Source organism: Eptesicus fuscus, chromosome 6, assembly GCF_027574615.1.
Source record: "Eptesicus fuscus isolate TK198812 chromosome 6, DD_ASM_mEF_20220401, whole genome shotgun sequence".
Classification (NCBI taxonomy): domain Eukaryota; kingdom Metazoa; phylum Chordata; class Mammalia; order Chiroptera; family Vespertilionidae; genus Eptesicus; species Eptesicus fuscus.
In genome coordinates, this window is record NC_072478.1 from 87,701,870 (window position 1) to 87,724,501 (window position 22,632).

The 22,632-nt window shown below is 45.5% G+C and overlaps 1 protein-coding gene across 1 annotated transcript; it reads right to left on the reverse strand.

Annotated features, from left to right (window-relative positions):
* Positions 1-16,987: 16,987 nt before the first annotated feature.
* RPS14 (ribosomal protein S14) lies at positions 16,988-21,746 on the reverse strand. The gene is made up of 5 exons (XM_008152214.3): positions 21,640-21,746; positions 20,456-20,606; positions 19,439-19,600; positions 18,182-18,258; positions 16,988-17,105 (listed from the first exon to the last, which is right to left on the reverse strand). Exons 2-5 carry the CDS (start codon positions 20,602-20,604, stop codon positions 17,038-17,040), a joined length of 456 nt encoding a protein of 151 aa, XP_008150436.1. The 5' UTR covers positions 20,605-20,606; positions 21,640-21,746; the 3' UTR covers positions 16,988-17,037.
* Positions 21,747-22,632: the final 886 nt, after the last annotated feature.

Sequence of the window (22,632 nt, forward strand, 5' to 3'; positions counted from 1 at the left end):
CATATTACTGTTTCTCCTCTCTCTCTCTTTCTTTTCTCTCCCTCCCTCCCTCCCTCCTTTCTTCCCTCACTCTCTCTCCCCCTCCCTTCCACTCTCTCTAAAAGTCAATGGAAAAAATATCCTCACTCTTAGGGTGAGAATGAAAATTTAAAAATGGGATGGTACTGGTGCAAAAACAGACATATAAATCAATGGAACAGAATAGAGAGCCCAGAAATAGACCCTTGCTTATATGGTCAATTAATCTGCAACAAAGGAGATAAGAATATACAATGGAGAAATGACAGTCTCCAACAAGTGAATTTGGGGAAATTGGACCACTCTCTTACACCATATACAAAATAAACTCAAAATGGATTAAAGACTTAAATATAAGACCTGAAACCATAAAATTCTTAGAAGAAAACATAGGTAGCAAACTATTTGACATTAGTTTTTTAAATATCTTTTGGGATATGTCCCCTCAAGCAAGGGAAACAAGCAAAAATAAGCAAAAAATCAAACTAAAAATCTGCACAATGAAGGAAATCATCAACAAAATGAAAAGACAACCTACTGAATGTTATAATGTATTCATAAATAATATAACTGATAAGGGGTTAATATCCAAAATATATAAAAAATTCATACAACTCAAAAACAAAACACAACTGGATCAAAATATGGGCAGAGGTCATGAAAATACATTTCTCCAAAGAAGACATACAGATATCCAACAGGCATATGAAACAATGCTCGAAGTCATTAACCATCAAGGAAATGCAAAACCAAACCAAAATGAAGCACCACTCACACCCACTGTGATGGCTCTAATAAAAAAGACAGATAAAAACAGGTGCTGACAAGGGTGTGGAGAAACTGGGACCCTCATATATTGCTAATGGGAGTGTAGAATGGTACAGCTACTTTGGAAAACAATTTGCCAATTCCTGATAAAGTTAAACACAGATATACCATATGACCTAGTAATTCTTCTCCTATATATTTACACAAGAGAAATGAAAACATATATCCACACAAAGACTTGCACACAAATAGTCACAGCACCATAAATCATAATAGCCCAGAAGTGAAATAACTCAAATATCCATCAACTAATGAGTGGGTAAACAGAATGTGGTATGCCTGTATAATGGAATATTATTTAACCATAAACAGGAATTAATATCTCAATAAAACTTATTTTTAATTGATTGATTTGAGAGAGATAAACATCAATTTGTTGCTCCACCCTTCATTCATTTATTGGTTGATACCTATATGTGCCCTGACCAGGGATCCAAACCCACACCCTGGCTATAGAGATGACCCTCTAACCAACTGAGTCACCCAGCCAGGGCAACTGTTTCTTTATTGTTGTTTTTTAAGGAATGAAAAATTGATTAGTGCCCCAAAATGAATTTTGAAAACATTCTGTTAAGTGAAATAAACCAGACACAAAAGGCTACATACTGTGATTCCATTTTTTGTGAAATGTCTAGAATAGGCAAATCCATAGAGACAGAAAATGGATTAGTGGTTACCAGGGGCTGGGGGTAGATAGGGATGGAGAGAATGTTTGCTAATGGGTAGAGGGTTTCCTTTGGAGGTGATGAAAATATTCTGGAATTAGTGGTGATGGTTGCACAACTTTGTTAATATACAGAAAACCACTGACATATAATTTTGTTTTAATATGTGAATTACAGCTCAATTAAAAAAACTCTTGTAATGATGGCTAGAACACACATGCCTTTGCTTCCTCTCTCATTTTGCCTCTATCACTAAATGACAGACTTGTGGGATTTTTGTTTGTTTTTATATGTAAATCTATAAGGACAAAGAGAACAGGAGATAAGAAAAACAGCAGCAGAATTTTGGAAGTTGGAAAACAGGTGGTATAGAGGTAACATCCTTAGCAGACCCCAGAAAGCTGAATCCTAAACCTGCAGCTAGAAATGCTGACAAACGGCCTATTTCTGTGGCAGAAGAGACTCAGGAATTGGGGTACTGGGCACCTGGATGGGAGTAAAGATGGGGCTAGAAAGAGAAGAATTGGTTAGAAGTCTGTTTATGAAACAGTTGGATACCTGTGTCCTTTCCCCAAGCACCCCTCCCTTGCCCTGAGAAGAGACTGAAAGTTTATCCCCAGGCACAGCACAGGGCATGAGCCTGGTACTGAAGCTGAGAGTCCCAACCCAGCTCCCAGAATGTCAGAAACCAGGCCTTCTCCCCTAGGCAATAAATGGGAGAATCCTTCTCAGGGGAGCATGCTCATCCCAAGAGGAATGACCTAAAGATCTGGCATTATCCAACTAGATAATCCTACAGGGAAGCTCTCTGGATACGTGCTACTCATGGGTCACAGCTTCCTCTTGGCTTTTAGACAATCAAGGATCATGATTATGTTAGAAGAAACCCTATAGTACTGGCAGCTCAGTTGGTTGGAGTGTTGTCCTGTACACCAAAAATATTGCAGGTTTGATTCCCAGTCAGGGCACATACTGAGGTTTTGGGTTTGATCCCCAGTAGAGGCACATATGGGGAGGCAACCAATCAATGTTCCTCACATCATTGTTTCTCTCTCTCTCTCTCTCTCTCCCCCCCTTCCTCTTTCTCTAAAATCAGTAAAAACATATCCTTAGGAGAGGATTTTTTTAAAAAAGAAGAAAGTTAACATAAAAGAGAATGATCAAATAACCAAACCCCAAAAAAGCCCCATAGGGGAAACAAATGGAGACAAAGGACCACATTGCACTCATGAAACACAATTAGGATGCTATGAAGATATAAGCAGTATTAGAAGAGCAAAACCACGGCTATTTAAAATTAAAAAATATAAGGGCAGATATTAAACAATCAGTAGATGGAAGATAAAGTTTTTTTTCCAATCTCCCAGAATGTAGACCATAAAGATAAAAATAAAGAAATCAGAGAGAAAAGAGAACTAAAGACCAGTCCAGGAGTCCCAACAGCCAAATATCAGAGTTTCAGAAATAGAGAACAGAGAAAATCAAGGGGTGGGGGAAGAAATCATCAGTGAAGTAATTCAGCACAATTTCCAGGACTCAGACATAAATTTCCAAACTGAATGGGCATGGTGGTGCTAAGGACAAGGTATGAAAATAATTTCTCACTAAGGCACATCAGAAACTCACTAAGTTTCAGAAAAAAATAAAGACAAAAAGAAGATTCCACAAACATCTAGAAAGGAAAAAAGAAGACAAATACCAGCAATTTTTTTTTTAAGTACCAGGAATCAGATGACTTTGGACTTTTTCACAGCAACAATGGAAAACAGAAAATAATGAAGTAATGCCTTCAAAATTCTATGAGAAAATGATTTCCACCTTAGAATCTTTCCTAAGCCAACAAATAGGTGAGGGTGTTGTTAAGATATTCAGTATCAAAAAATTTGCTTTCTCAGCTTCAGAAAGATATGCTCAACCAAAATGAAGGAGGGACACGGGAAACATAATCAGCTCACAAGAGGGAATAGGGACCCCCAGGATGACAGAATAGAAAAATCCCAGGAGTAAAGCAACAGATCCACATTGGATCAGGCCTGAAGGCTCTAAAAGACATTTCCTCAACACGATAAACTGATAGATAGCTGATATGCCCAAATGTACTGAGAGGTAAGATAGATAGTTTTTGGAGAGTATGAGGTTGAATTATGATAATTTAATAGAAAATTAAGCAAATGAAAAACTAAAACAACTCTTAGAAAAAAAAGGTTAGAGGAGATGAACCGTTATCTCAGTATACTATGTAGCTCAGCTATGAAGAGCATTTACATGATCATAATATGGTAAACACTGAATACTGATCTAACCAAACATATAATAGAGGCATACAGGAGATGGGAAGACAGGAAGAGTGACCTAGAGGGATAGAGGAGGAAAGAGGGCTAACTATTCATCTTCCATAGTGAAAAGCCAACCAGATAATGTTTAAAACTGAAAAATCAGGAAGTGACAATACCAAAAGTTATTCAGAATATGGAGGTAAATACCCAAAACATTGGCTAAAAAAGTTTTGAAGAGGAAGATAAGGAACTGCTATTTTTTACAGCCAGCCTTAGAGAAATATTTGATTCTTTAAATATGTGAATAATGTTGATACAAAGTAAAACTCAATTTAAAATAAAGAAAAAATTGCATCGAAGTCAATTGGTTCTAAGCTGACTACAATAACAAAATGGCGGTCTTTAGGCCAAGGCTGAAGGTGACCCCAAAGGTCATCCTGTCCTTACCTGCAGAAAGCTAGAGATAATTCCAGCCAGAAGCGTGGACCCCAAACAAGCTTCCCAGGGTGGGCAAGTTTTAACAGGATAAGAGGTCTCAGGTGTCAGGCCTCACTGCCCAGTGGAGGAGCCCCATCCCACCCCCTCCCTAACCGGGGAAGGAGACAGAGGTGACAAGAAGGAAGGCTTGGTATCTGCCATATCCTTAGCAGGGGTTCAGGGCTAAGGCAGAATTCAGCTCCCCTCGTTGTTCAGACAGAGAAAGTCTGGCTCTGAGAGGGGAAAGGAATTGGCCCAAGGTCACACAACAAGGTCACACAGAGCCGCTATTGGCCCCTGCAGTAGACATGAGTGTTAAACAAAAGAGCTCTGAGGCAGACTTCCTGGAATCACATCCCAGTTCCAAAGTGGCAAGTCGCAGAGCTGAGGAAGAAAGAATACAGATGAGTTGGAAATATCATTTTTGCAGAAAGCCAAAAAGTGTTTAAAGACTACTGGAATTTGTAAGAGGGACCCCAGGCCCAACTTGAAGGGGGCACTTGCCAGTCAAATATGGGACAATTCCAGCATCAATTAGAATAATTTACCCTGCCTCTTTAGAAGGAACTATAATTCAACCCCAGAAGAATGCAAGTTAAATTATGTAAAAGAAAAGATATAATTAGAAAATCACCTATTTACAACCCCCACTGTAATAATTAATTCAGGCTAAGACCACCCATCGGTGCCAAAACCATGGGACAAATGTTTGGGGGGACGACAGGATATTCACGTGCCAAAGTATCATCCCAAAGGTCCCTGCTGATGGCCACAGGGACAGGCACTTGGCAATGGTGCAGTCCTGCTGTCAATCCAAGTGATCAAACTCAGCATCACCAGTGGGGGCACAACCTGACACTGTGCTTCCTAATGGGGTAAAATACTCAGCATCAGTTGAGAAGTATCTTGGCTACAAAATCATTAACCTGAATCTGCCTTTAGACCTAAATTCTAGTTTACAGTAAATGCAGGGACAGAAGAACAAGTTCAATAACACTACGAGGAAACAGACAAGTCCAGGGACAGTCTACAACCACTATACCCACCAAAGAATCAATGTCATATAAAAAGGGAGATATATGGAGAAGGTTCTATATTTTAAAATATTAAAAACACATAATCAAACACAATCTGTAAATCTTGACAAGATTTTGATTTGGAAAACAAAAACTACAAAAGGTATTTTTGAGATGCTGGGGAATTTTTAATATGGACTGAGTATGAGATGACATTTGGGAATTACTACCGCTTCTCTTAGGTGTGATAATGAAATTTTAGTCTGGTAGGAGAATACTTTTTTTAGGAACTGAAGATTAACTGAAGTAGTTGGAGGTGACGTAACATGTTTGAAACTTGTTTTCAAATGGTTAAAATTAACAGTTGAATCTAGGTGGAAGGTATATAAACATCAAATTTTCTGTATGTTTACAATTTTTCATAATAAATGGTTGGGAAAAAAAGGGCAGTTGTGTACAAATCCCATTTCCCCCTATACAGGAACTGTGCCATCTGCCAAGGCACTATATTCCCATTGTTGCTACACTGACATTTATGGGGACAGTGGCTCTTTCATAGCACAGGCTCATAATGTGTATAGTAATATTCAAAATGTCTAATATTAAAAGTTTTATTAGGAAAACATTCCAGCTCCACCACTTATCAGATAGGTAATTTTGAGCAAATTCACTCCTCTGTGCCTCAGTTTCCTTGCTTGTAAAATGGGCCTACTGTGAGAAGTGAATAATCGAATATATATGCCTGACATAGAGACTAAGAATGCAATAAATGTTAGGTAATTCAGTGATATAATTTTTTCTGCAAACTTGCTAAGTATGAATCTGGGACCCTGTCACCAATATGCAGAGATTTGGAGCTCCTCAACAGAGCCAAAGGGGCCTCATCCTCCCCCTCTGCACCTTCCTGGGCGTGTCCTCCTGTGCTGTCCCCCTCAAACTAGTCTAAGTTGGGACACCTATCCTGCCTTGGTCTGGGCACTCACTCCAGGCCCCAGAGGTTTGAGTTCCTGCCAGATTACCTGGGTGAACCAGGAGGTCAAGTCTCCTGAGACCTCCAGCCAATCCTGTTCTCCTCCTTGATCCCTGAGAGCCGCCCCGGGTGGCAGGGAGGCAGTGCATGTCTACCCTGTCTGCTTCCCCACATGACCCAGCCATCATTTCTGCGTGGGAGCCCCTTGGACCCTAGTACATCTCAGCCATGATCCAGGGGCTGCACATCTGCTTTGTGCCAGGTACTGTTCTAGGTGCTTGGACTACATGGATGAACAAAGCAGACAAGTATCCCTGCCCTTATGGAGTTTACATTCTAGCAGGAGACAAACAAGTAAACCAGATTGTTTGCTAGAAAGCGATGAAGTAGAAAAAAGGGCAGCAGAATGGGGGCAGGTTGCAGCACTTTGTAGGGTGTCGGGATGAGCCTCACTGACAAGGTGAGATTTGAGCACAGGCCTGAAGGAGGCGAGGCAGCTGACCAAGACCCCATGTCAGCAGGAAGAGCCCGTGTCAGATGGAACACCAGAGGAAAGTTCCCACGGTGGGCATGTGTCTGGTGTGGTTGAGGAACAGCAAGGAGGCCATTGTGGCTGGAGTAGCATCACTGAGCTAGAGAGCAAGTGGACTGAGGTCAGCGAGGTATGGGGCCAGATGCTATAGCCATCAACACGACTTTGGCTTTTACTCTGAGTGAAACAGGAACCAAGGGAAGGCTTTGAGCAGAGAAGTACTATTATCTGACTTGTGTTTTAAAAGGGGGACCCACTGCCCAGCCAGTGTGGCTCAGTAGTTGAGCATCAATCCATGAACCAGGAGGTCACAGTTAATTCCCAATCATGCCAGGGTTGTGGACTTGATCCCCACTGTGGGACATGCAGGAGGCAGCCAATCAATTCTCTCTCATCATTGATGTGTCTTTCTCTCCCTCTCCCTTCCTCTCTGAAATTTAAATGGGGGCTCAGGCTGCTATGTCGAGAATCTACATACTGGGGACAGATAAGCCCATCAGCCACATGAGACTGCTGTAAAGGTCCAAGAAGAGCCTTAATAGAGAAACACTGTAACAAAATAGCTGTTTCTGGGAGAAAGAGACTAGCTGCTCTGCTCCTTCCCATCTTATTGAAGCGGGGCGATTAAGCCAGGAGAGAATTTGATTTGCCCAAAGTCAGATGTTCTATAACCAATTCAGGATCTGGGACTCCCCGACTCTTCTCCAGGGCAAGGTGCCATCTGGCAGATAAGTATATAGCATGGCCTTTGGACATGTGATCTCTGATAGTGCACCTGGGCAGGACTGGCTGAGGCCTCCCCTATGACTCATTAGCACTGTATTAAGCAGCAGTCCTAGGCCAGGCACTGGATACAGGGGCTTTGGAAGATACCTGACGTGGACTGAGCCCAGTCTCTGGTGGTGCAGAAGTCAGATCTCAGTTGGAGACCAGACAACCATTCTGACTGGGGTTGGGCTTAGGGTAGGGGTCAGGGGTCAATCTGTGGCTGGGATCAGGTCACAGCTGAGCCTGGAGGCAGGAAGACAAGTCAGGAGACTGTGGTGAAGTCAAGCTGCACAGGTAGCCTGATGGAGGTTGTGGCTGGGAGCATGGAAGAAACGGGATGGAGAGTAAAACTGCCAGGACAGTCCATACAACTCGGGCCAGACTAGGTATGGGGTGGGGGTCAGGGGAGATGCTGCTGAGCTTTCCTACTTGGGTGACGGAGATGATGTCATTCATAGAAACAGGAAGTCCTTGGCACATTTGAGGAACAGAAAGAAGTGCAGTGCATCTAGCGAAGTGAGCAAAGCAGAGTGGTTTCAGATGTTGTTGAAGGGCCAGACCGGGCCCAAGTTGTGCAGGCCTCGTAGCTGCTGGGGTGTTATTCCGAGAACAATGGGAAGCCAATAGAGGGTGTCAGGCAGGGAGGGGCTGGGTCTGGTTTATGTTTTAAAACCATGTGTGGCATATAGATTTAAAGGGGGCAGGAGTGGGAGCCAGGAAACCAGCTAGAAGTTGAAGTAATAGAAGAGATGGTGGTGACTTCAGGTAGTGGTGGAGATGGGAGAAGTGGACAAATTCAATAGCTATTTTGAAGGTAGAAATGTCAGGACTTGCTGTGGGAGTGAGGTGCCCGGATTTTGGGCACCAATGTACAATGGATGGTGGCATTCATTGACATGGGGAAGATTGGGAGAATGCATTCCGGAACAGGTAGACGGTAGAGCTTAGTTCCTGCTGTATTCTGTGTGACACCCACGTGCAGCCATCTAGTGGATGGTTAAAGGTAGTGAACTGAAACTTACAAACATACATTTGTGAATTATCAACCTGCAGTCGGTATTAAGACCATGGGACTAGGGCTGAGTTCTGGGGACTCTCAATATTTAGAGATGGAATGGAAGAGCAGCCCTGACCAGTGGGAGGAGGGGTCAGGGAGAGAGTGCAATCGCAAATCCCAATAAAGGAGTGAAGGAGGGAGTGTCAACTATGCCAAATACCACTAAGATGACAAGGCAGATGAGGACCACGAAATGTTCATGCACTTGGCCACATGGAGTCATGAGAGACCTTGACAAGAACAGGCCTGCAAATTGGGTTGGGAGGTGACTGGGAGGGGAAGATGTGAAGCCAGCATGAGGGGGTAGGGGGTCCTGCCCAGCTCCTGCCAGGTGCTTCCACAGAGCTGCCCCTCCACAGCAAGGTCGCTCTGTCAGCCAGCCTCCTCCCCAGGCAGGAGTGGCCTCTGGAGTGCCTCTCCTCCAAGGCAGCAAAACCAGCTCCCTGCCATCTCTTTTCTACTCCCCAGCACGCAGACCTTCCTCAGCCTGGCAGCTCATATCCCAAATGCTGCCGCCAACAACCCCATTTGAGGAAGAAGTGAAACTTCCCAAATTACACCAAGGCCTTGGCTCCTGACTTTCATTCCCTCTTCGTGGAACTCTGTGTCATCTCCTTGATTGAGTATAAATTATTCTGTGTTTTCTCATTTTAATGAGATATACAAATACTAAGTGTTAGTAAGTGGTAAACCCAGGATTTGAACCCAGGTCTGAGCTGTCTGCAGAGCCCACGTTACCACATCACCCTGCCTCCCACAGACCCTTTACTCACTTGAACCAGTCTTAGTGAAGGTCATGCCTCCTGTGGCCTCCATTGCCAAGGGGATGAATTAGAAAAGCAGATGGAATTCCTTCCCAATCTTTGTTTCATGTGGGCAATTTCTATCTCCATTACTCTCCAGACAAATTTAATATCAGTTCACCAGGCTTCTGTCCTACTCAAGAATGACCCTTCTTGAGCATTTCCTGGTGGCTTGCTTGCACACCTCCAAAGACAGAGGCCACCATTCTGACTGGGGTTGGGCTACCTATGTGAGCAGCCCATTCTAGGATAGCATGGCAATCCAGAGCATGGACTCCAGCCCAAGTTGCTCTGGTCGACTCTCACTCTGCTACCTACTAGCATCCTGTGCCTCGGTGTCCTCATCTGTAAAATGGTAATAACAGCAGTACCTATTTCCTAGTATGATTGAGGATTAAATAAGATGCTACCTTACAATTGCTTGGTAAGTGCTTAATGCATTTTAGTTATTGACATTTCCATTATCAGTATTTTTCCTGAGGTAGAGCTACAACTTGCCTCCCTGTAGCCTCCACACTTTGGGCCTCGCCCTGTCCCTTGGCATTCTATCTTCTTCTGTACTCATCTGCAGGTTATTCTTATTGTGCTGCATTTCTCAATTTTCATTTTCTCCTGATGCCAGAATTTTTTTTTTTTTTTTTGGCAATCTCAGTTATTCATCATACAAACACGATTTTCCTAAGATCATGACTTCTCCTTGACAGAGTCACTGGTTGTATGCCAAGCACGTACCTGGGGGTTGGAGAATGGAAGCTTCAAGGCCTCACTTCCTGCCCCTCTCACAGGCCTGCTTATTGGCTCCTAGCCTTTTGCATTCCCTGGATTTGAAATCCCCATCAGTGGGCCCATTGTTTGCACATCCTTATAACTACCATCAGGGCAGGATTATGTCAAGATTAAGAGCCCAAACTCAAGGCAGATGGAGCCAAGTTCAAAGCCAAGACTCTTGCTTACTTGCTTATGATGTGGGCCGAGACACAGTCTCCCTGAGCCTCAGTGTCCTCATCTGCAAAATTAGACTATAATCTTGCCTACTTCACAGGGCATTGTGAGGATTAAAAATGAATATAAAACACTCAGCACAATACCTATCTCAATAAATGGTTGCCATTAATTGTTAATATTCTAGGGCTATGCTATCTAATATGGCAGCCACTAGCCAGATGTGGCAGTTGAAGCCTTAAAACGTGGCTAGTTCAAATTGAGATGTGTTGAAAGTATAAAATACACATTGGACTTCAAAGACTTAGTACAAAAAAAGAATGTAAAATATCTTAATAATAACTTTTATACTGATTAATGTTTAAAAATATTTTGAATATATTAGGTTAAATAAAATATATTAAAATTAATTTCATTTTTATACTTTAATATGGCTACTAGAAAATTTGAAATTACACGTGGCTCAGTTTTGTGATATCCCATATACTTTTTTTTTCTTCTTAATATATTCTTATTGATTTCAGAGAGGGAGAGGAAGATAGAAACATCAATGATGAGAGAGAATCATTGATTGGCTGCTTCTTCCATGCCTCCTACTGGGCATCCAGACTGCAACCAGGCATATGGCCAGGCCATTATACTTATTTTTTAAATATATTTTATTGGTGTTTTTACAGAGAGGAAGGGAGAGGGATAGAGTTAGAAACATCGATGAGAGAGAAACATCAATCAGCTGCCTCCTGCACACCTCCTACTGGGGATGTGCCCGCAACCAAGGTACATGCCCTTGACCGGAATCGAATCTGGGACCTTTCAGTCTACAGGCCAACGCTCTATCCACTGAGCCAAACCGGTTAGGGCCATTATACTTATTTTAAATAAGGCTATTATAGTGGGGCTTTGTAGTGCAGTTTGTTTGTTTTTTTTGTGTGTTTTTTCATTGTGGTGGTGGGGGTGTTTCTTGTTTTTCCAGGGTGGGGAGAAGAGAAACACTATATTTGATTTGGGGGCATTTAGATTTTAGTGGCCACCTGTCTCCTTTAGATGGTATTTGAGCTGCAAGGGCTCTTTGGAAATAATAGAGATACAATTTCCTCTCTGTATAGATGGGGAAACTGAGGCCCTCAGAGTTAATGATAGCAGAACAGATGCCTCCCCCATCCCAGAAGGAGCTTTGTCAGAACCCTGCCACCACCTGGTGGTCTGACTGCAGCAAGCTCCTGCAGCAGCTGGGCGAGCTTCAGGAGCAGCACTCTGCTGCCACCTACTGACCAACCCTCTGCAGAGACACAAGAACAGGGACAATCGTCCTCTTCCTCGGCCTCCGCTCCCGTGCCAGCCTCACTGCAGTGAACTCCATCCCACCTGTCAGGGGTATGACAGAGCAGTGATTACAGGCGTAATCTGTGGTTACAGACAAACGCAGGTGTGAATCTCAGCTCTGCCTTTTTCTAGCTATGTATCCCAGGACAAGTCACTCCATCCCACCTGTCAGGGGTATGACAGAGCAGTGATTACAGGCATAATCTGTGGTTACAGACAAACGCAGGTGTGAATCTCAGCTCTGCCTTTTTCTAGCTATGTATCCCAGGACAAGTCACTTAACTTTGCTGACACTGTTTCCCCATATGTAAAATGTGGATAACAGTACTTACCTCAAAGCAATTAAAATAAATGCCTGAGATTTGAGTCAACAAATATTTACAGAGCGCTATAACTTATACACTGTTACCAGTGCCAAGATGCAGCAGTGACCTAAACAGACAAGTCCAGTGGTTCTCAAAGTGTGGCCTCCAGACCAGACATCAGCACTACCTAGGAACTTGTTAGAAAGGCAAATCCTGCTGAAACCGGTTTGGCTCAGTGGATAGAGCGTTGGCCTTCGGACTGAAAGGTCCTAGGTTCGATTCCAGTCAAGGGCATGTACCTTGGTTGCGGGCACATCCCCAGTGGGGGGTGTGCAGGAGGCAGCTGATTGATGTTTTTCTCTCATTGATGTTTCTTTTTTTTTTCTTTTTTTTTAAATATATTTTATTGATTTTTCTCTCTATCCCTCTCCCTTGCCTCTCTGTAAAAAATCAATGAAATATATTAAAAAAAAAATCAATAAAATATATTTTAAAAAAAAGAAAAAAAAAGGCAAAACCTCAGGAAATCCTCAGGCCTCCGTGCCATATCTACCAAATCTGAGGTTGATGCATCCTCAAGGTTGAGAACCACTAAACTCAGAGACAGACACATACACTGAGTGGCCACATTATTATGATCTCTGAACGCATAATAATCTGGCCACTCAGTGTGTGTGTGTGTGTGTGTGTGTGTGTGTGTGTGTATGTGTGTGTATTAGAGGCCCGGTGCATGAATTCGTGCATGGGTGGGGTTGGGGTCCGGCCAGCCTGGCCAGCGGGAGGGGACATGGGCAGTTGGCCGGCCTGCCTGCTGGTTGAACTCCTGGTCGAGGGGACAATTTGCATATTAGCCTTTTATTATATAGGATATACACTGAGTGGCCAGATTATTATGCATTCAGAGATCATAATAATCTGGTCACTCAGTGTATATCAGGTGGGCTCAGTGCTGTGAATATTGCACATCTGGGCAAAGGTCTTCTGACCCTCCTGGACAACAGAAAGCCACATCATCACAAAGTTCAATGAAGGCGAACAAGCAGAAACAGCCGGCAAGACCTCAAAAGTAGATGGTTTTCTCAGAGATTTGCTTTTGTTTCTGCCAAGAGCCTGGGAACACTCCTATCTGGGACATTAGCCCAGAAATCTGAGGATTTTGTTTACTGTGAAGGCCAAGTTCAGCTCCCTCACCTTGGGGCTGGGAATAGAGCTTAAGTTTAACCTCCTGGCCTTGATTCTGGTATCTGCCCTAATGGCTACCCCAGCTTTCTTTGCCTACAAGCTCTCTGTTCCCTAACCCATTTCATCTTGGAGTCCTTTTCTTTCTCATTTCTTTAATGCTTTGGGGGATTTCCTTTACTTCTTTGGAGCCCAAGAACACGTCTGTTTCAATTTATCCAGTATCTAGGAAGGACCTTCAAACAAATCTAGTTAACTACAGAAGACGGAAGCCCATTCATCCATTCTTTCAATGATTCATCAAACCCAAACTTTGCAGACTGGGCTGGTGCTGGGGCAGCAGACAATAAACAAGACATACTCCCTGTCCTCTCAGAGTTCACAGGTTAGGAAAATAGGCTATTAGGACAGAGGGTGACCAGTAGCCATGCAGGCAGTATGGATGCTGTGGGAATTCAGTGAAGCACCTTGAGCGGCAGCCAGAAAAAGACAACTTTGGAAGTGATAAAAACTGATTCTAGCCAATAAGCAGAAGGCAGTGAGGCCAAGCGGGGGAAGCAGACACTAAGAACTGGGAGGAAGAAAGCATGAAGACATGGAGAACTGAAAAAAGGAAAGAACTAGGCTTGGGCAAAGAGGATAGAGAGTAGGATAGGCCCAGATAAAACACTGGCAATTTGTGCAAGAGATTGGATTCTAGACTGAAGACAATAGGGTGGGGCAATGATAAAAATAGCTGGGGAGTGATACGATCCAATTAGTTTTAGATCACCCAGCTGCAGGGGGTGTCTAGGACAGGCAGGAGTCAGGGGAGACCAAGAGACTTGTTAGGAGAGTGTTATAGCTCAGGTAAGAGAGAAGAGCCAGAAGTTGGGGCTATCTCTCAGGACCTGGTTGGGTTGCAGTTACAGCCAGTGGCATCAGGTTCACCTACCAAAGTTGGGATTCCATGGTCTGCAATCTCAGGTGGCCAACAGCTCAGTTCTGCCTTGCCCGCCTCAGTGGCCAATAGGCTGCTACATTCCAACCTGAGCTGCAGAAATTAGCTCACCTTGAAAACAAAACCCTGAAAGGAACTGCTTTCAAAGACCTGGCTGACTGCATCCCTGGTTACCAAAGAACAGCAGGCCAAGTTGCAAAGTCCCATCACAGGAAATAAAAAAAATGCTCCAGCAACCACCAGCATTTTCCACCAGGATCCAGCCAGCTGTCATTCATGCTGCTTGGCATAAGAACTGAACAAGCACAAGAATAGCAGCTTCTTCAGTGCCAGGCACTGCGCTAAATACTTTAATCTTATTTAATTCTTGTAATACCGTCGGAGGCCGCCATTATCACGAGATTTTTCACTAAATGGCTGAGAGGTCAAGTTAACTTGCCTCAAAGTTAAGAGTCCGAGGCTGAGGAACTAGGATTTTCATCCAGGCATGTCTACCTCTTGAGGGTCTGTGCACCACATCCTGCCTTAGAAACCAGCTGACAGTAGGAAAGCACCCTCATTTTTTTTCCTGTTTTTTTTTTTAGGACTACTTTAAATTTACCCAAAAGTGGAGTTTCTATATACCACTCATCCAGTTTCCTCTAGTGTTAACATCTTGTTACCATGTACACTTGTCAAAATCAAGAAACTACTAACTGGACTCGTCCTTATTTATATTTTTCAAAAAATGTTTCTATTTTTATTACTAGTGGCCTGGTGCACGAAATTCGTACACATTAAAAGGGGATTAATTAGAGGAAATATTTTAATATTGCTATTTGCCCTTTCTCTATAATAGAAGTGTCAGAGATGAAAGAAAATTAGTAAAATGTACATGAAAATCTTCCTCCTGTCAGAGTCTGGGGCGCACCACGGGACCCAGAGTCAAGTCCCCGCCCACCCACGTGCACCTCAAAATCGCATGAGACCCAGACCTGGCCGCCCCCCGTCCCCCCATTGGGCTAGATCCAGACCCGGCCGGTCCCACCCTTGTCAAGCCCCACCAGGCAGGGGGTGCAGCCTTGGGTCCCCTGGCCCACCGCCAGGGCAGGGGACGCAACTTGAGGTCCCTCGTCAAGCCCCGTAGATCCCCTGTCAAGTCCCGCTGGGCAGGAGGTGCGGCCTGAGGTCCCCTGTCAAGCCCCGCCAGGCAGGGGGCGTGGCCTCAGGTCTCCTGGCCTGGCACCAGGGTGGGGGACATGGCCTAAGGTCCCCAGTCAAGCCCTGCTGGGCAGGGGGCACGGACTGAAGTCCCCCGGCCTGGCGCCGGGGTGGGATGCGCAGCCTGAGGTCCCCAGGCCTGGCACCGGGGTGGGGGGTGCAGCCTGAGGTCCCCCAGCCCAGCACCGGGGCAGGGGGCACACCTTGAGGTCCCCTGTCAAGCCCCACCAAGCAGGGGGGTGCAGCCTCAGGTCCCCCAGCCTGGCACTGGGGCGGGGGGCATGGCCTCAGGTGCCCTGGCCTAATGCTTGGGTGGGGGGTGGGGGCGCAGCCTGAGGTTCCCCGTCAAGCCCCGCTGGGTGGGATAGTTAGAAACATTAATCAGCTGCCTCCTGCACACTCCTACTGGGAATGTGCCCGCAACCAAGGTACATGCCCTTGACCAGAATCAAACCTGGGACCTTTTAGTCCACAGGCCAATGCTCTATCCACTGAGCCAAACCATTTAGGGCATAATACTGTCAACTTTAATAGTTTGATTAAGGTCTCTCCAGAGCAGAGTTCACATTTTCCCTCTTCCAGGTTCTATTCTCTGGAAAAGGAGTTACTAAGTGCAGCCCACACTCGAAGAGGAAAAATTAAGTTACACTTACTGGAAGGAGTATATTATTTGGAATTTTTAGATTTGAAACTTCATTTACTAAAATCACATTAGCATGGGTTCATTTTATACTTTGGGTAGTAATCACATTTAAGATTTAGAAAATCCAAAAAAAAAAAGGTTGACTTGTTCATTAAGGTAAGTTGATAGGAGCCATGGCTAGACCATGGCTCTTCCAAGTGGGTAGAGTTGTGAATAATGTGACCTGTGTGTAAACATTGTCACTGCCCTACCTCTTCCAATAACCCGTTGGTTTAACAATCACCATCACAGGGCCCTATGACAATCCCTTGCAGAACACTCAGTACCACCTGGCACTACTGGGTCCTTGGAGCTGGATACAAGCTTCTTCCGGAAAGCAAAACTTTTATCTTTTTCATTGCCGATGAAAATAGGGCTTTGGTGTGTATTTGTGGAGTGACTGGATCTTTATGTACTGATGTGGAACAATCTCCAAGATCTGCCAAGTGAGAAAACGCAAGACGCAATAGAGCAAGCTACCAATTTTGCACATAAGGTATGGGGGGGGGGGGGCATCTACACCCACACGTGTTTATATATGGCTCAGTCTGGAAGGCTCCTCCTGCTGCTCAGGCTACACTTGGCTCAACAGTTTCCACTCCGCTCTGGTTCTTTAAGAATTGGGCCGTTTTTGGAACCAAGATCGCCACCTTCTAAACAGTCTCCAAGGATTTCATCTGCTTTAAGTGACTGAGGTAATAATGCCCTAAGCAGAGTACAAAAGACTCGCTGCAGCACCAACATCTCCCCACCTCTTAGGCGCCTCCTCCCAGGAAGCCAGTCTGCAGAACGCAGGCTCACCCACTGTCCCATAAGGGGCTGCATCAAACCCTCCTGTGTTCCTGTCTGATAGGTTATGTCATCTGAAGCAGTATTTACCTGCTGATTTAGCACTGCACCTGTGATCTCAAGTCAGCCCCACACCCTGGTTAAACGCAGATAGAGAAAGGAATTCAACTTCCCTGAGGTGTGGACCCAACATGAAGGAGACGACTGGAGTCAAAAGAGCGGACACAAAGGCAATTTATTAACAGAAAATAATTTGAGGAGTCCTGTTCACAGACGGCGACCACGGCGACCCCCCTTTCTGCGGGTGCTGTCGGAGGGGATGGGAGTGACATCCTCTGTGGGGAGGAACAGAAAACATAGTTGCCTAGAGCTGGATGGGAAGAAGTCCAGGCCTCTCTAGGCCAGTGCTGTAATGGATCCTGCTGCTCCCCAACGAGTCCTCAGTATATATAGATGGCCATGGAGCTGCCCCATCCTCAAAATTTCTGAAGTGGTTTGAACTCTCTTTCCAGAAAGGGAAGGCTCAGAAAGGATACATAATTTGCAGAGGCTGTCAGAAGCAGGCGACAAAATCCAGGTTCTTGACACCTAGCCCAGTGTTAACTGAAGAGTATCTCCTTTTCAATAGGTAAAAGGTTGAAAATATTCGGGGGGAAAAATTTTAAAGACAAGGCTGGACTGAGAAATCAGTCCACATTGCCTGCCAAGTGCAGAGAAACAATACAGAAGGGCTAACACGTATGGCTACACAAATGTAGGGGACTTGCTGCCCTCTGCATTCATTTTTGTCCCAATCACTGGTATGTCCTACTGATAGTTACAGGCATACCCTGGAGATATTGCAGGTTCAGTTCCAGACCACTCCAATCAAGTGAGTCACACAAATTTTTTTGTTTTCCCAGTCCCCATGTTTACACTCTACAGTAAGTGCGCAGCAGCACTGTCTAAAAAAACAATGTACATACCTCAATTAAAATTGTATTATTGCTAAAAAATGCTAACCATCAGATGAGACTGTTGGAAAAATGGCACTGATATACTTGATTAATGCAGGGTTGACAAAAACCTTCAATTTGTACAAAACACATCCGTTAAGCATAATAAAGCAAAGAAGTTTTGCCTGTAGTAGGCAAGGACCACATAGGCAGCCCACACAAAATGCCAGTAGTAACCCCCTTGAGAACACTGTAAAGACAAGGATAATCCCTCTCCTCCCTCTCCTCTTAGTTCCACCAGCCACCGTCAGTCAGAAGTTCAGAGATTTGTCACAAGCACCTCTTACGCTCTGCATTAACATACCTCACTGCCAACAGTCATCATACCAAGCCCCATACTCACTGGGCACACCATATTCTTTCTGGAGTCAATGCTTCAAAGCAAATCCAAGCATTAGCTACAGGAGGGCACTTACCAATCCGTCCGATCTTCATTCCCGAGCGGGCAAGGGCTCTTAGAGCTGACTGGGCCCCTGGTCCAGGGGTCTTAGTCCTAGGAAATGAAGATCTAGTCATTCAGGATTCTAAGATCTCATAACCCTATAGTTCAGAGACCTGCAAATTTTCCTTCAAGGGACAGACAGTAAGTATTTTAGACTTAGTGGGCCACTTACAGGTTTGTGACATACTAAAAAAAAAGTATCAAAAACACAAAAATATTCTGTCCACAGACCATACAAAAAACAGTGGCAGGCCAGATTTGGCCGCTGGGTCAGTTTATACCCTGTTCTGCCTGCAGCCTGTTTAAAGCACTGCCCCTTTTAGCCACATACTCGAAGTCTGTCTTCTTCAGTGATCTGTTCATTTCAAACTACTCCACCCACCCAAGACACTACCATCTCTCCACTGGACCAGTTTAATAACTTCCTGTCTGGCTGTTGCCTACACAGAAATCATCTTTAAAAAAACCCAAACCCGCCTTAGCTGGTTTGGCTCAGTGGACAGAACATCAGCCTGTGGACTACAAGGTCTGGGGTTGATTCCAATCAAGGGCACATGCCCAGGTTGCAGGCTTGATTCCCAGTGGGGGGGCCTACAGGAGGCAGCCGATCAATGATTCTCTCATCACTGATGTTTCTATCTCCCTCCTCCCTTCCTCTCTGATTAAAAAAAACAAAACAAAACCCAATCCCATTGGTCACCACCATTATTTATCCCTCCCACCCCCAGTCCCAGCAGAACCTCTCTGATCACATCTCACACCACTCTCCCTCAGATGTGCCAAGTTCATTCCCATCTTAGGACCTTTTTCTAGCAGCTGGAATACTATCCCATCTTTTCTTCACTGGACTGACTCCTGGCACATTCAGGTCTTAGTCTAAATTACACTTTACCACCAACCCATTCCCAACACCTTTTTGCTTCCCAGCACTTGCCACAAACAGAAAACAACCCCTCCATGTTTTTTAAAGTCTGACTGCAACAGCCAATGTGCCACACAAGAGGGTAGAGACCATCTTTACTTTTTCCCATCACCCTCCTCTAATACCTAGAACACAGAATCTGGTATGCAGTGAGTGCTTCATAAATAAAGTTGGGCGGGGGGAGTGCACAGTACACAGGAACCAATTATTAATTATGTACATACACAAGATGTCTTGTGCAGGGTCACAAAAGAAAACCAAGCCTCAAACCCCAAGCCCGGTGATCTTACCCCTCAGCCTCAGCCTTACCTGTTTCCTCCTGTGGCCCGGAGTTTGATGTGAAGAGCAGTGATGCCCAGCTCCTTGCACCTCTGGGCCACATCCTGGGCAGCCAACATGGCAGCATATGGAGAGGACTCATCTCGGTCAGCCTTTACCTTCATTCCACCAGTCACACGGCAGATGGTTTCCCTGGGGACAAAAGGCACAGGGTCATTTCTTTCTTATCCAACAAGGACTCTGAGTGTGTCATGTCCTAATGAGTCAAGAGCGCCACAGCTGGGGATAGCAGAGGATGGAGGTCATGCATGCTAGGCTTTGGGAAGGCTATGATGGGCTCTTTCATGGGCAGTCTAAAGTCCCACAATAGCTAAACTCTATGTTTACTTACTTTTGCACTTCATTCTCCCAATTACTCTATGAGGTGGGCCCTATTAACCTCATTTTACATACGCAGAAACCAAACTTAGAATTTGAGTGACTTCACAAATCACAAAAATGTGCTAATGGCAGCCAGAACCTGTACCAGGGGCTCCCTTTCAGTCCACCACTGTCTTTACAAAGTACCCAGAGACTGAGGATTCAATGATCGCCACACTGTAAGGCCATAAACAAAACATCACCTCTCTTCTGACTCCAGTGCCTGGGAAATTACTAACCAAGCACGTTTCCTTATCTGAACATTCTTTTTAAAATTCTTTTAAGAAACCCCCTTTAGCCCTGACCGGTTTGGCTCATTAGATGGGAGCGTCGGCCTACGGACTGAAGGGTCCCAGGATTGATTCCGGTCAAGGGCATGTACCTTGGTTTCAGGCACATCCCCAGTATGTGCAGGAGGCAGCTGATTGATGTTTCTCTCTCACTGATGTTTCTAACTCTCTATCCCTCTCCCTTCCTCTCTGTAAAAAATCAATAAAATATATTTAAAAAAAGAAAGAAAGAAAGAAGCCCCCTTTAAACTGCCACCCAGTTCCAGGGTCATGTCTTCCCCCCCGCCCCTTGCTAATTTATTAGTTGGGTCCTGCACCTCTCCACCCAGGTACTCACTTGCCAGAAAGATCAGTGACATGCACAAAAGTGTCATTGAAGGATGCAAAGATGTGGCAGACACCAAAAACATTTTCTCCTTCAGCCACCTGAGGTCCGAGGCTGATGACCTGTTCTTCCTTCTTTTCCTTCCCCTTGCGAGGTGCCATTTCTGAAAGAAAAATCAAAGAATCCTAAAGTTAACAGAACCCCCGACCCCTGGCTCTTATGTCCCTGGGCTCAAAAGCTCCTAGCATTCATTTATTCTTTTGGTTTACAAAATTAATACATGAAAAGGTGCCATCATATTTTACTGGTCCAGCAACTGCACTGTGGAGGCAGTGCCAATACTAATCCTTATCGAGGTAGCCTAGGTGGTAATGAATGGATGGCCCATGATCAAGCGCCTTTCGGTGCGGACCAGATGTCTCCGTGGACGCCTGTAAAGGATCCCGGGGAAGCGCGCAGCACGCGCGTGGGCCTCCGCAGCTGCGAACACTCTGGCAACCAGGATCCCCAGGTGTGTCTTCTTAGTGGAAACACCCAGTGCAGCCGCTCCCTACCGGCCCTGACAAAACTTGAGTCCCACCTCCACCTCTGTCTTTAGGGTTAACAGGCGCATGGCAGGTGCTCAGCGAACACTGGCGTGCAGTCCCTAACCCCAATTTCTGGCTTTCAGAGGCCTTGCCCTGGGCGCCCAGAACTTGCAACGTGCCCGACTAAGCAACACCTATCACAGGGTCGTTTTTCCTGCATTCCCTCCTTGAATCCTCACTACAACCCCGGGGATCAGCGCCATCACTCCTATTTTCCAGACAGTTAACAAGTTAGAGTTGAGGCGCCAGGCCTGCGACCGCCCAGAAAGAAGCTGGCGGGGGAAAGGTGGGAGCCCACGTCAGACTAGAATCCGCGCTCCCTCCCAACCACGCCGCGCGGTCGCTTAAACGTAGCAGTGATCGTAACGCGGGGCCAAGGCCTTGAACGCAGGACCCGCACGCACCCCCACTTCATCGGCTCCTTCTCTGAAGCAAGACCTCCGCTTCCCAAGACGAGGCGAGAACCTGTGTCTGGGGTCGGCCGGCCGCACCCTTTTCTCCCAAAACCTGGCCCGGCTTCCGCGGAAGGTCCCCAGCCCCGCGCCCCCGGCCCCGCGGGACCCCCATGCCACAGGATGCCACTGGATTGTCCCTGCCCAGGCCTCTTACCTGCGTGTCTCGTTCAGACTCCGCCACCGGAAAGAGAGATGGGAGAGGGCGAGGCTACAGGTCACGTGAGCGCCCCCGGAAGTGTACGTCTGAGGTCACCGGGCGAGGCCTCCCGGAAGACACCGCCTTTAGCGTTCACAAGGAGATTAAGACTCGCCCTCGAAATGACGGTTTACTTAAGGGAGCTCCAAAGGAGGTAAGAGGTTGGGTGTAGCCGGCCGCGGGCCGGTCTCAGACTGCACCATGCAGCCACATCTGCGGAGAGAGGCAGGCCTGTGTTTTAAGATGGCAGCCGCCCCGGCTAGAAGACTTCCGCCGTTCTGACTCCAGGCCTGATCAGCCTTGGAGGCGCAGCGCACCCAGTGGTGCGGAGGGGAACAACAAAAATAAAACCGGCAATGAAGGGATTAAGCAAAAACAAGCAAGCAAACAAAAAAACCTCATAGACAAAAGTTTGGTGATTGCCGGAGGAAAAGGGCGTGGGGGGAGAAGGAAGAGGGCAATGGGGAATAAATGGTGGCAGAAAGAGACTTGACTTTGGATGGTGAGTGCAGGATGCAGTCAGTATGCAGATGATGTTAGAGTTGTATACTTGAAATCTATTTTGTTTTATAAAACAGTGTTACTCCAATAAATTCAATTAAAAATTAAAAAACAGCCCTATCCCTGACCGGTGTGGCTCAGTGGATAGAGCGTCGGCCTGCGGACTGAAGGGTCCCAGGTTCAATTCTGGTCAATGGCACATGCCAGGGTTGCAGGCTCATCCCCAGGAGGGGGCGTGCAGGAGGCAGCCTTCAATGATTCTCTCTCATCATTGGTGTTTCTATCTCTATCTCTCTCTCCCTCTCCCTTTCTCTCTGAAATCAATAAAAAATTTATTTAAAAACAATTAAAAAACAGGCAATCAGAGTTTGGTGGACTATGTACTGGGCAAAATAAGAATAAGTTATACAGAGTCAGGGGGCTGGGGTGGGGGGGGTGGGGAGACATCAA